The following is a 14523-nucleotide window of genomic DNA, read 5'->3' as shown; positions in this document are numbered from 1 at the left end:
AGCGAGGTAAGATTTCAAGGCTCTAACCGGACAGTTGGCTAAATCAGGATCATTCGGAGCAAGAATAGTCCCAAGAGGGGGGACTTGAATCACCGGCGGAGATTGGCCTGGCTTTTGATTTTTTGCCAGAAAGCCAGGCCGAAAATGCAGTGACACCGAACCATCGCGCTCAAACGCGATATCCTCTGGCAAACCCGACAAGGCATGAATTTCACTGCCCCGACGAGCAGTAGCCAGAAGAAGAAGGAACACAGTCTTGCGCGTTAAACTAGTCAGGCTGGCCGCCTGCAAAGGCTCAAACGCCGAAGACCGCAAGTAATCTAAAACCAAAAACAAGTCCCAAGCAGGGACAGGGGTCCGTCTCTTCACCTCTTGGAGAGCGGCCCCTTTGATCACACTAGCGATCACTCCATTAACGTTAATCGATCTGCCTATCTGCCTCAAAGTAGCAGATATAGCTGAACGCCGGACTCACAACGCAGAGGCCGAGCTGCCCTGCGCAGACAAGAAAGAGAGGTGATTCGCAACCTGTAGAGAGCGTGGAGCCAAAGCGTTGACCCCAGACTCCCTACACCACCTGGCCCAGGCAGACCAATGACAAGCATATACAGATGCAGTCAAGGACCTATGCGCCTTATGGACTAAATCCAGCGTCAAGTCTGAAGCGCCAGATTTACGTAATTCCGACCTTACAATCTCCAGACGTGTAGGCACAGGGCCTGCGGGTCTCTGTGCGGAATGCCTGTTCTTGGTTGAACGAGCTCTCCCCGCACTAGATTTAGAGGAATCGGAACCCCTTTTGCCAACAACAGCAGATCTGGAAACCAGTGCTGGGAAGGCCACAAGGGGGCTACAAGCAGAAGATCCGGACGCTCCAGCTCGACTTTCCTCACCACTCTGCTGAGCAGAGGAAAGGGGGGAAACGCGTAGGCCTCTAGGCCTACCCACGAGATCTCCAATGCATTGCTTGCCCAAGCCTCCGTGTCCGGAAAGGGGGACACGAAAATGGGAAGTCTCCTGGAGAACCTCGTCGCGAATAGATCGATCATAGGTTTTTCCACCTGCGCCCACAGGCGCTGGAGAGCCCCGTGCGTGATGGTCCATTTGGTGTGCAACACCTGAGAGGACCTGCTGAGTGCATCCGCCAGTGCATTGAGCCTGCCCGGGAGAAACTCTGCTGAGATTATGATCTGGTGCGAGTGGCACCAGACCAGAACCTCGCATGCTCTGTCTGACAGGGAAAAAGACCGAGCTCCTCCCTGTTTGTTGACGTAGGCAGCGACAGTGGTGTTGTCGGTGTGCAACCTGACATGCCTGCCCCCCACCAGAGGGAGAAAGGCACGCAAACTGAGGGCAACTGCCTCCAACTCCAGGCGATTGATATGCCAAAGGAGCTGGGACTGAGTCCAAAGCCCCGAGGCCGTCTGGCCCCCGATGTGAGCCCCCCACCCGGCCATAGACGCATCTGTAAAGAGGTCTAAGTCCGGAGGGGGCAGAGCAATGGGAACGCCCTGAGATATCCAGTCCAAGTCCAGCCACCGACAAGTCGCGTGACTGAACCAACCCTGAATGGAGACGATTTTGTCCCAGTCCTGAGAAGCCGGCTCCCAAAGGGCCCTGAGAGCGGACTGAAACGGCCTCTTGTACACTCTCCCTAAGGGAACCAGTGTTGCCATAGATTCCATTTGACCCAGAATCGAGGTAAGCACCCTCACCGAAGCCTGCTGGCTGCCCGCCACAGCCAAGATGAGAGCATGAAGTTTCTGAATTCTCTCCTGCGTAGGACGAACCATCCAAGAGACAGTGTCGAACGCCATATGAGGTAAACAAACCTCTGAGAAGGAGTCAATTCGGACTTCGCTTGGTTCACGGAGAATCCCAGGCCCAGAGCCTGGTTCAACACAACCTGAGTGTGCAAGTGGCACGCTGATTGACTCTGATTCAAGATCAACCAGTCGTCGAGGTACGTCCGCAGACGAATACCTCTTTGCCTGAACAGCGCGGCCTACTGCCTGATCACCACCGTGAACACCCACGGTGCCAGGGAAAGCCCGAAGGGCAGAGCCCTGAACTGAAAGATCCGATGACCCCAGCGGAAACGGAGCCACTTTCAGTCCGTTTGATGCATAAGGATATGAAAGTAGGCGTCCGTTAAATCCACCGAGGTCACCCAGTCTCCCCGGCGCAGGGCCTCCCCGACCGAAGCCAGTGTTTCCATACTGGCCGGAAAACGAAAGGGAGGAGGAACCCTGGTCAAGGGCGCCTTTTCCCCCTCCCATAACAGCCGGAATCCCGATCGCACCATCCGCAAAATCCATTGGCTGTGCAGGGATTCATCTAGGGCTGCGCCCTGCGCCAATGGCGCATTCTATCTTGAAATGACCCATAGAACCTTGAGCAAGTGCGCCGTATGACCCATCACTTAAGTGTTGCAATGCGCCATCCTTCCTCCCTTTTCTGACTAGCTCACTTCATATCACTGCCTAGCCAAGATAAAATGTTAATTAGTTTATTTTCCTCCTTTCAAATAAAATAATTCGTGACGGTCGTCGGTAACTGGAAGAAGAAAGGGAAGACGGCGACTGTGTTGTCGTGAAGAGAAACTGTCGTCTGCTTGTACAAGGGGAAGTAACTGTAATCGCCGGCACAGAACGGAAACGATGTTTGATTGGCTCATGAAATTGGTTTTCCCGGAAACGTAACATTTGGTTGTTGATCCCAACAATAATAGTGTCAGTGAAAATGCCACCGAAAAAGAAACTGAAGCTGATCAGCGGTCAAGGGAAGTTAGTGTTTGTGTGTGTGAGTACGTGCACGTGCATGTGTACAGCAATTTATTTGGCTACATTTGTTTGCGGTGGCTTGACCCATTATCATTCAAATTGACCCATACATTTTCAAGAGAATGGGTCAATTGACCCATAGGCCTGTCATTCTAGATGAATCCCTGGCTGTGCACTAACGCCACATGAATATAGCCCTGGTGGGGCCCCCTGCCACCACAAGAGTGGGGGGAACAAGAGTGATGTGATCGGGAGCACCTCATTGGGGGGAGGGCTTTCGCGCCCCCCCCCCTTCCCTTCCCGAACGAGGGTTTCTTAGGATAAGGAGCACCCTTAGCTGGTGCGGCCTTATCCCCCTGTTCTTTAGGACGAGAGGAGCTGTGCTGCTTCTTGTTCTTGAAAGGCTGAGAAGACTGAGATTTCTTTGGGATTTTAAACGAAAACACCACAAGATGCCTGTCTTTAGCCTCCTGAACTTCCTGCTGCCTTGCATCCAGGGCTACTCTACCAAGGAGAGAGCCCTCAACGAAAGGAGAGGAACGCAGCGAGTCCACAGTGGACTGTTGTGAAAAGCCTGCTTGAGAGAGCAGCAAATCACGCCGTGAAAAGACAGCATGGGCATACAGCTTCGCTGATATGCTCATCCTCTCAGAATTCACCATCCCCAATGCAGCAAGCAGTGTGGAGATGTCACTGGCCGAAGCATCTTCCCTGAGCCTAAAAGGCTCCAAAGAGCCCGCAACAGCTTGTGTAAGAGCCCGGAGCAAAGCCTCAGCCATAGAAGCCAACTCGAGATCAAGCCGACCTATCTCCTCCAGGGAAGAGAGAGAAGCATCAGAGAACGAGATTCCCTCCTTAGCAGAAGGTTGTTTTGGCAACAAAGCAAGCAACTCAGGCAAAGCAAAAGTCTGAACAAAGTTCTTTGACTTCACACTCCAGTCCAACTTTTTCTGCTCTAACGGAGAAAAAGCAGTGGCCTGTGTGTTCGACGCCAGCCATGGGCTAGCAGAAGAAGGCGCTGTATCATGAGCATGCAACAAAGGAAAGGGAGTTGGCAAAAGCCCGCTCCCCTGAGGGGCCGGCCGAGCCAACAGTTGCGACATATGATAAGCCACGGCAGGTGATTCCACAAACCGAAATGATTGTGAATTCTCCTGCGAAGGCCGAAAATCATCCGCAGCGGAAGGTGGGAAAGAGACATCCTGACCTGAATACACCACCCCCTCCGGAAAGTAACGAGCTGCCACAGAAGCCGCTCTTTTCATGGCTTGTCTAAACCCAAAAGGCAAGACCACGCACTCTTCTTCCTCAGAAGAATCAGAGTCCCCACCATCAAACGTGTCACTACACAAAGGAGGGGAGACAGGAGCAACAAAAGCGTGACCCGCTCCCGCTTGCCATCCACCATCACTCCCCTGCCCCACAGGGGTCCAAGAGTAGACAGTAGGCACAGAGGCCCGCCTAGAAGGAGGGGGGAGGGGGCCGCCAAACAAAGCCGCGCCAGGCCCATTGGCGGTCGACCGCTGTCCGGGCGCTAGGCCCCAGCTGTCAAAACCGGTTTGGCCAGCTTGAGCTACCCCGCACCCTGCATGAAGTGTGAGTTGGCTCGTCGCTGCAGCAAACGACCCCTGAGAGGGGTAAGACAGAGTGTGAGGCGTGACCATAAAAGGCCGCCCCCACCCATCAACCTGCTGCAGTCCTGTAGCCCCACCACCCCGGCTGGGGAGAGGGGCGGCTGTTAGCAGTGGACAATAGCGGTACTGATTGAGACGTCAGTCCAACAGCGGCCACCCGATCCTGCCCGCCGGGCGGGAAAGGGTGCGACGCTACGCCAGCCCCCACCCAATCCCGCCCAGTGGGTGGGAAAGAGTGAGAAGCTGACACAGCCCCCTGCCCCCAATGGGACAAGGTGGGACCAAGCCCAGGCTGCGACTTACCATGCCCTCCCTCTCCCTCTCCCAAAAGGTGAGAGGGCTGACTTCCCAACCCAGCAGTGCTAAAAGCAAGCTGAGCGGGAAGAGACAGAGAGGGAGCAGACCCCCTCTCCTTACGGAGAGAGTGTTCGAGAGCAACCGCCGCACTACCAGAGGCAGAGAGGGTCGACCCGAACAGGTCAGGTGCACCAAGCAAGTGCGAAGAAGGAATGGCCGCGCGGCCACCCACCCCCATCAGCCGAAGTCACAGACGACGACGAACCCAGCCAAGCCAGGGAGGAAGGATCCCCTACCGCCGGAGGCAGAGGAGGGACCCCAGAGTGAGACGCAAACTGCTGCGAAATAAATTCAAACAATTCAGTCTTTAATGAGCCTAAGGCTGAAGGCCCCGGCTGATTACCCCCATCAGGGGAAGCGAGCTGTGAAAGAACTGAACCCGCCCTCGGAGGGATAGGAACATCAAAAGAAGTGCTGTTTGACGGATCTTCGACCCGCATAATAGGCAAATCAACGTTCTTAGGCTTACTCTTAGCTTTAGTTTTCTTAACCGGGCTAAGAGCCTTGTCACCTTCCAGTCTCGCACTCAGTTTAGCTTTGTTGTCGGCCATTTTAAGACCGGCGAAAAACAGTCACCCAGAACGAAAAACTTCTGCGTGCTTGTTCAACAAAAAGCTATCAACCAAACAAAAAAGGAAAGATCTCACCAAAAGGTAGACGGACAGGTAGACCCACAAGAAACCAGCTAGTCTCACGGACGAGCCGGCATGCGAAGGCCAAAAGTGAGTGACAAAATTCGACACGTCCACCGTGTGTTGTCGAAAGTCGAGAATGATTATTACGGATGCTGGCGCTCACGTGGTGCGCAGGGTGTTATGGGTAACTGAGCAAGGTCAGGCCACAGCAACGGCTATGGCGTCGCTTTTAGCTTGGTTACCACCCTACTAAGGGCAGGTAATTTGAGTGGTTTTTTCAACATCTAGCATGTGAGACTGAAGTCAATGCATTCGTAAGAATTGGAGTAAGAATATGTAATTTAATGCATCAAAAGAGCTAGTGATTGATGTGTCCCAGTGGAAGGATGTTGGTATCCCAGGCACAAGCCAGACTATAGTCTTTTACTAGATGGTTTACACATGAAGGAACACTCCCTAGTTGACAAACAAATGTGTCATGTACTGAGCTATGCACAGAGAAAGACAAGAGCAAGGGTGTGAGTGTGTGGAGGGGGGAGTATGTTTACACCTGTGCTTATGGGGCATGGGGGTGGGGACAGAGTGTGTGGACAGAGGGAGCGTACTGTAGGTGTGCCAGTGAGGCATGAGAACCACTGCCTGGATGTTTGAGGGGAGCGACCAATACTATGGGATGAGTGTTACTCTGCCTGATTCACACCTTTTTTCTTCTGGCACTGGCAGTGCCTGGTGTAATACCCTGATAGACTTACCTAAATATCAGTATGTGTGTGTGCAAGTACAAATAGACAATTGTGTGAGGGTGTGCGAGCATACTTAAACATGCATACATGCATGCTTGCAAGAAAATATCTGTTAGCCTGTAGGTTTGGTTTCTTTGTGTATTGATGCATTATGCTTGAAAGTCATGGGTGTAATCTTGCAGACCCGCCAACCCTTGTGGAAACCTCAAGTATAGCAATTTATATTTCTTTGGAATTTTCACTGTTGCGTGCTTGTGATTATTTGTTTGGGCGTAGCAATTCTAAGCTTGGCGTAACAATTTGTCTTAAAACTTAGCATGCTAGGCGGAAAGCGTAATAGTTGGCAGCTCTGATCATGTGATGTGGAAGCCAACGAGAAGACATCGTAAAGCAGAAGATCTCTATCTTAGGAGCCAAAAGTGAGTAAGAGCGTGACTGCCAGTGAGTCAGTCAAGCTAAACAAGAAGAGCAGTGGTTCATACCTGGCGGGGCTGGCTCCATGTCAGACTCAGACCCACTGTCCGACTCGGACTCACTCTCGTAGCTGTATTCAGACTTCTCCCTCTTATTCTTCTTCCTCTTTCCTCGTCGTTTCTGTGCACATGTCAAACAAAAGCATGTCATACTTGACTGTGCATAGTCTTTGTGTCTTTAACAGAAATCAAAGCACTCTACTCTGTCAGAGCAACATTCAAAAGACCAATAGCAATATCTTGGACCTATCAACAAACACCCAACCTCCTTTCAACTGATAGTGTAATGGCACAGGACTATTATATGTAATGTATTCTATGATCAAAAACACCAACGGTTGTGTACAAGTATTGCTAAAATACTGTGTGGATTCATGTACATGGGTGAAACCTAAACAAAATAAATTGACTGAAAATTCTGAGGCAGGGGTCCAGGGGCCGCCCAGGCCTTGGCGGGGTACAGGGGCAGTGCCCCGTTGGGAGGTCCAGGGGCTTTGCCCCCCAGCTGAAAAAAATTTTTGACGTTTTAAAGGTGATTTTATGGCATCTCCTGGGCTTTAAAAAAAAAAAGGGACACTTTAATGCCTGTCAAAAACCTGAGATGTGATCAGCCTTAAAAAAACATAAAATCTTGGATTTTTATTTTTAGTCCATTCACACAATTCCAATTTATTCTGCTTAAAAGAGTGTCAGAAAGGTAAAGATAGCAAGCAGAGAAATGAGTAATAAGTAACAGCAGATCCTATCAAGTCGATGAGCCACAAAAACAATGCCCTTGTCCAAAAACAACAATTTCACCAAACAAGTCACACGATCATGCGCTTATAACACATAACGATACACGCTCAAAGACAAACAACAGAAAATGACAAAACTGATAACACATGAAAAACAGCAGCCATATATCATATACAGTGGAACCCCTCACAAGGACCCCCCTCTCTAACGACTACCCTGCCACAACGACCCTTTTTTTTTTTAACCGATGTGTTTCCTTATATAGTTGTCACCAGTGTAGCGACCATCCCGCTCTAACGTCAAAGGACCGACCTAACAGCTTGTGTAACGACTTTGTCAGACAAAGCCAAGACTCTCAGTTAGCGTAACGCATCGCTGACAAACCGGTTATGACCAGTTATAACCGTCTCGCGTAAGCAAAGGCACTAAACCGCTGAGAGGTGTGATGGTTGGGTGGGCTGAGTAAACATCACAAACCAATCATCGAGAAAACAAACTCACGTGACCAACATACACCGTTCAACTCAGTCAGAATAGACAGTCTTTGGACAGAAGAGCAGTGGAGATCGACATGGCGTCTACAAATAAAATAAAATATTTAACTCTCGAAAATCGAGTGAATGTTGTGAACAGACACAAAAAGGGAGAAACTGCCATTGCGATTGCAAAAAGTCTTGATGTTGGAAAATCGCAAATTCAAAGAATTATCCAAGACAAAGAAAACATTCTGAAAAGGTGGGAAAGTGGTGACAATGCCGATCGAATGCGATCAAAGCGGCAGAAGACAACATACTCTGACGTAAATGAAAAGGTTTGGGATTGGTTCCTGGCTGCCAGAAAAAATAATTTTCCGATCTGTGTGTGCGGCGAGATCAAAGGCAGGTCCATTGTGATAGCTGGGTGGCCTTGTTTATAGACACTGACCTTCTTCCCAGGGGTCATTGACCCAGTTTTAGCTATGAGAGGTGGTTCCCCTTTCATACCTGAGAGAGGAAACACTTCCTGCACCCGGGTCAGTGACCGAGTTTAACCTATGGGGAGTTTAACCTATGGGGCAGTCTCTTTGATGTCTTGAGAGGAAACTTGGCCAGGGTAGTACATGCACCAGAACTGGTGGACACCATGAACAATGTCAAACATGATATCGAAGCAGTTTGCTTGAGGGAACGGTCGTCAGCAACTCAAACTTCTGTTTTCTTTTTTTAAGAAAATCTGACTTTCTTTGTGGCCCCCTGACCCTGCCCCCTCCCTCTGTAAGGACCCCCCTCCATTAGGACCGATTTTTGTCAACATTTTCAAGGTCGCTAGACAGGGGTTCCACTGTACAACATGAACACCTGAAGTTAATGTCGTGTTTATTTGATGACTAACCTGAAAACTACACCAAAGATACGCATTGAAGTTGAACCGAAGATCCAAAGATACGGAGCACGGCCCAATGAAAGAAAGAATGAAATGATCGACGTAAACTTAGACTTTATCATGAAGTCGGTACAGCTTTTTTGTGATGTTTGCTTCGAGCAGATGGTACACAAACGTCACGGTGTATCAAGATTCTGAAGCCACTTCCGAAAACACTCTACGGCTTACGCGCGTTTGTTCGGTTGGTCAGCACCGATTAACTCTGTTGAAGCGTTAAAACTGAAAACGGGTATATTCTATGCTTTAATCATTTCATCACTTCATCGGCCCGTCAAAACACGGAAAAAAAGCGGCTTCCTTTGGAAATAGAGCCTTTTATTCGCTGTCAGAGAAATGAAGCGACCCGAAAGTCAGACTCCTGCGAAGTTTTTAACAACAAGACGCGGGCTGTATTCTTACACAAAAGAGTACTTCCGTTCAAACCGAAAGCTGAAACCGAATCGCGTCAGCAGTTCAAACGAGTTTCGCGAACATCGCTGCAAGTAAAGTGATTTCAAAATATTTTTTTGGGGTCAAAATTTAGGACTGACGGAATTTCCGTCACAACATTTTTACAATTGACGGAAATCGAAAATTTTTAATTAAATTTTGATTTAATATAATATACTTACCCAATTCTTATGAATGCATTGACTTTAGTCCCACATGCTAGATGTCGAAAAACCTCTCAAATTACCTGCCCTTAGTAGGGTGGTAACCAAGCTAAAAGCGACGCCATAGCCGTTGCTATGGCCTGACCTTGCTCGGTTACCCATAACACCCTGCGCACTACGTGAGCGCCAGCATCCGTAATAATCATTCGAGACTATTAGTCAAACAAACCCCCAAGGACATAATCCAGCGGGGACGGATGGGAGGGTATTAACTATAAGAATTGGGTAAGTATATTATATTAAATCAAAATTTAATTAAAAATTTTCGATTTAATCACATATTCTTACTCCAATTCTTATGAATGCAGATTCCTCCTAAAGGCGGAGGGAACTTACTTATGTCCTTGCAAGCACCTGCCCTGCAGCGACCAAAGCCGGCAATGCACTGGAGCCATCCAGTCGCGTGCAAGAGATGTCACGAAGGTAGAAGCTGATGAAAACATCGTCTGACTTCCAGTAAGCTGTCTGCAAGACATCGCTTAATCGCCCTGAACGTAAGACGGCCACAGAGGACGCCCAGGCTCTGGCCTCATGTACTCGAGCTGATGTCAGAGGAAGGACTGAACGCCCCCCCCCTCTCCTGAGAGAGCCACCACTCATATGCTCGTCTAATGAGGGTCGCCACCCATCTTGTAAGGGTCAATTTCGATATGTCCCTGTCATATTTTGTGTTCAATGAAATGAACAAAAGTTTTTGGCTTTTGGCCCTAACCAACTGAGTGCGAGCCAAGTAAGACTTCAAGGCCCTAACTGGACAGTTAGCTAAGTCAGGATCGTGCGAAGCCAGAATAGTCCCAAGCGGGGGGACTCGGAACACGGGCGGGGATTGGCCTGGCTTTTGATTTTTCGCGAGAAAACCAGGCCGGAAATGAAGCGACATTGAACCATCGCGCTTGAGCGCGATGTCTTCCGACAAACCCGACAAGGCATGTATCTCACTGCCTCGCCGAGCGGTAGCCAGAAGAAGCAGAAAAACCGTCTTGCGTGTTAAATCAGTCAGGCTAGCAGCCTGCAAAGGCTCAAACGCCGCAGACCGCAAAAATTCTAAAACCAAAAATAAGTCCCATGCCGGGACAGAGGTCCGTCTCTGCGCTTCCTGGAGAGCGGCCCCTTTGATCACACTAGCAATCACTCCGTTAACGTTAATCAATCTGCCTATCTGTCTCAGAGTAGCAGATATAGCAGAACGTCGGACTCTCAAAGCAGAGGCCGAACTGCCCTGCGCAGACAAAAAAGAGAGATGATTTGCCACCTGTAAAGAGCGCGGGGCCACAGCATTGACCCCCGCCCCCCTACACCACTTGGCCCAGGCAGCCCAATGGCAAGCATACACAGACGCAGTCGAGGACCTATGCGCCTTAAAAACCAAATCCAGCGTCAAGTCTGAAGCGCCAGATTTCCGCAGTTCCGACCTCACAGTCTCCAAACGTGTAGGCGCAGGGCCTGCGGGTCTCTGTGCGGGATGCCTGTTCTTGGCTGAACGAGCTCTCCCCGCACTAGATTTAGGGGGATCGGAACTCCTTTTGCCAACAACAGCAGATCTGGAAACCACTGCTGGGAAGGCCACCAGGGGGCTACCAGCAGCAGGAGCTCCGGACGATCCAGCTCGGCTTTCCTCACCACTCTGCTGAGCAGAGGAAAGGGAGGATAAGCGTAGGCCTGAAGGCCGCTCCACGAGATCTCCAACGCATTGCTTGCCCAAGCCTCCGTGTCCGGAAAGGGAGACACGAAAATGGGAAGTCTCTTTGAAAACCTCGTTGCAAATAGATCGATCATGGGCTTCTCCACCTGTGCCCACAGGCGTTGGAGCGCCCCATGAGTGATCGTCCATTCGGTGTGCAACACCTGAGAGGACCTGCTGAGTGCATCCGCCAGCGCGTTGAGCTTGCCCGGAAGAAACTCTGCTGAGATCATGACCCGATGCGAGTGGCACCACACCAGAACCTCGCACGCCCTGTCTGACAGGGAAAACGACCGAGCTCCTCCCTGCTTGTGGATGTAGGCAGCGACAGTGGTATTGTCCGTGTGCAACCGGACATGTCTGCCGCCCACCAGAGGGAGAAACGCAAGCAAACCGAGGGAAACCGCCTCTAACTCCAGGCGATTGATATGCCAAAGACGCTGGGACTGAGTCCAAAGACCGGAGGCCGTCTGGCCCCCGATGTGAGCCCCCCACCCGGCCATTGACGCATCCGTAAATAGGTCTATGTCCGGAGGGGGCAGAGAGATGGGAACCCCCTGAGAGATCCAGTCTAGGTCCAACCACCGAGCAGTCGCGTGACTGAACCATCCCTGCGTGGGGACGATTCTGTCCCAATCCTGCGAAGCCGGCTCCCAGAGAGAGCTGAGCGCAGCCTGGAAAGGCCTCTTGTACACCCTCCCTAAGGGAACCAGAGTTGCCATAGATTCCATTTGGCCCAGAATCGAGGTAAGGACCCTCACCGAAGCCTGCTGGCTGCCAGCCACGGCCAAAATGAGAGCATGAAGCTTCTGAATTCTTTTCTGCGTAGGCCGGACCGTCCAAGCGACAGTGTCGAACGCCATACCGAGGTAAACAAACCTCTGCGAGGGAGTCAATTCCGACTTCGCTTGGTTCACAGAGAACCCCAGGCTCAGAGCCCGGTTCAACACCACCTGAGTGTTCAAGTGGCACACTGATTGACTCTGATTCAGAATCAACCAGTCGTCGAGGTACGTCCGTAGACGAATACCTCTTTGCCTGATCAGCGCGGCCAGCTGCCTGATCACCATAGTGAAAACCCACGGGGCCAGGGACAGCCCGAAGGGCAGAGCCCTGAATTGAAAGATCCGATGACCCCAGCGGAAACGAAGCCACTTTCTGTCCACTTGATGCATAAGGATATGAAAGTAGGCGTCCGTCAAATCCACCGAAGTCACCCAATCTCCCCGACGTAGGGCCTCCCTGACCGAAGCTGGTGTTTCCATACGAAACTTGATCTTCCGAAGAAACTTGTTCAAGAACGAAAGATCGAGAACAGGCCTCCAGCGACCCGACGCCTTGGGCACTACAAACAGGCGTCCGTAAAACCCCGGCGAGGAGTGATCCACAATCTCTTCTATAGCCTCCTTGGCCAAAAGAGACCTGATCTCTGTTTCTATAGCCACTCTGGCCTCTTGGCTGGCCGGAAAACGAAAGGGAGGAGGAACCCTGGTCAAGGGAGCCTTTTCCCCCTCCCACAGCAGCCGGAATCCCGATCGCACCACCCGTAAAATCCATTGGCTGTGCACTAACGCCTGCCACATGGAAATAGCCCTGGTGGGGCCCCCCGCCACCACAAGAGTGGGGGGAACAGGGGTGATGTGATCGGGAGAGCCTCATTGGGGGGAGGGCTTTCGAGCCCCACCCCCTCCCCTTCCCGAACGAGGGTTTCTTAGGATAAGGAGCACCCTTAGCTGGTGCGGCCTTATCTCCCTGTTCCTTAGGACGAGAGGAGCTGTGCTGCTTCTTGTTCCAGAAAGGCTTCGAAGAAGACTGAGATTTCTTTGGGATTTTAAACGAAATCCCAACGAGATGTCTGTCTTTAGCCTCCTGAACTTCCCGCTGCCTTGCATCCAGGGCTACTCTACCCAAGAGAGAGCCCTCAACAAAAGGCGAGGAACGCAGTGAGTCCACAGTGGACTGCTGGGAAAAGCCTGCTTGAGAAAGCAGCAAATCACGTCGTGAAAAGACAGCATGAGCATACAGCCTTGCTGAAATGCTCATCCTCTCAGAATTCACCATCCCCAAAGCAGCAAGCAGTATGGAGATGTCACTGGCTGAGGCGTCTTCCCTGAGTCTAAAAGGCTCCAAAGAGCCAGCAACAGCTCGAGTAAGAGCTCGGAGCAAAGACTCCGCCATAGAAGCCAATTCAAGATCAAGACGCCCTATCTCCTCCAGAGAAGAGAGAGAAGCGTCCGAGAACGAGACCCCTTCCTTAGCGGAAGGTTGCTTTGGCAACAAGGCAAGCAACTCCGGCGGAATTGGCAAAGTTGCCCTCGGCAAAGCAAAAGTCTGAACAAAGTTCCTTGACTTCACATTCCAGTCCAGCTTTTTCTGCACTAACGGTGAAAAAGCAGTGGCCTGCGCGTTTGACGCTAGCCATGGATCGGCTGAAGCAGGCGCTGTATCATGAGCATGCAACAAAGGGAAAGGAGTTGGCGACAGACCGCTGCCCTGAGGGGCCGGTCGAGCCAAAAGTTGCGACATGTGATAAGCCACGGCAGGCGATTCCACAAAACTAAACGATTGTGAACTCTCCTGTGAAGGCCGAAAATCATTTGCAGCGGATGGTGGAAAAGAGACATCCTGTCCTGAATCCACCACCCCCTCCGGAAAGTAACGAGCTGCCACACAAGCCGCTCTTCTCATGGCTTGCCTAAACCCAAAAGGCAAGACTACACACTCCTCATCTTCCACAGAAGAATCCGAATCCCCAGCCTCTACAGTATCACTGTACACAGGAGGGGAGACAGGAGCCACAAAAGCTTGACCCGATCCCGCTTGCCACCCACCATCCCCCCCCTGCCCCACTGGGGTAGAAGGGTAGACAGTAGGCACAGAGGCCCGCCAAGAAGGCGGGGGGAGGGGGCCACCCAACAAAGCCGCGCCAGGCCCATTGTCGGTAGACCGCTGACCGGGCGCTTGGCCCCAACAGTCAAAACCAGTCTGGCCAGTTTCAGCTACCCCGCCCGCTGCATGCGGTGGGAGTTGGCTCGTAGCTGCAGCAAGCGAACCCTGCGAGGGGTAAGACTGAGTGAGAGGCGAGACCGTGAAAGGCCACCCCCACCCGTCAACCTGCTGTAGTCCCGTTGCCCCACCACCCCACCACCCCTGCTGGGGAGAGGGGCGGCTGCTAGCAGTGGACAATAGCGGCACTGACTGAGACGCCAGTCCAACAGCGGACACCCGATCATGCCCGGCGGGCGAGAAAGGGTGAGCCGCTACACCAGCCCCCACCCAGTCCCGCCCAGTGGGTGGGAAAGAGTGAGAAGCCGACACAGCCCCCTGCCCCCAGTGGGACAAGGCGGGACCAAGCCCGGGCTGTGACCTACCATGCCCCCTCTCTCCCTCTCCCACAAGGGGAG

General features: G+C 51.6%; 1 protein-coding gene across 1 annotated transcript in view; it reads right to left on the bottom strand.

Annotated features, from left to right (window-relative positions):
• LOC138979831 (serrate RNA effector molecule homolog) overlaps window positions 1-14523 on the bottom strand; it is a 62823-nt gene that overhangs the window by 32719 nt on the left and 15581 nt on the right. Inside the window, exon 11 of the mRNA XM_070352581.1 lies at window positions 6635-6746. Within this exon, the coding sequence (XP_070208682.1) occupies window positions 6635-6746 (112 nt within the window). The remainder of the gene's footprint in view (window positions 1-6634; window positions 6747-14523) is intronic.

This window comes from Littorina saxatilis, linkage group LG11, assembly GCF_037325665.1.
Source record: "Littorina saxatilis isolate snail1 linkage group LG11, US_GU_Lsax_2.0, whole genome shotgun sequence".
Classification (NCBI taxonomy): Eukaryota; Metazoa; Mollusca; class Gastropoda; order Littorinimorpha; family Littorinidae; genus Littorina; species Littorina saxatilis.
Note: the sequence above shows the minus strand (reverse complement) of the source record. Positions and strands in the feature narration are given on the sequence as shown.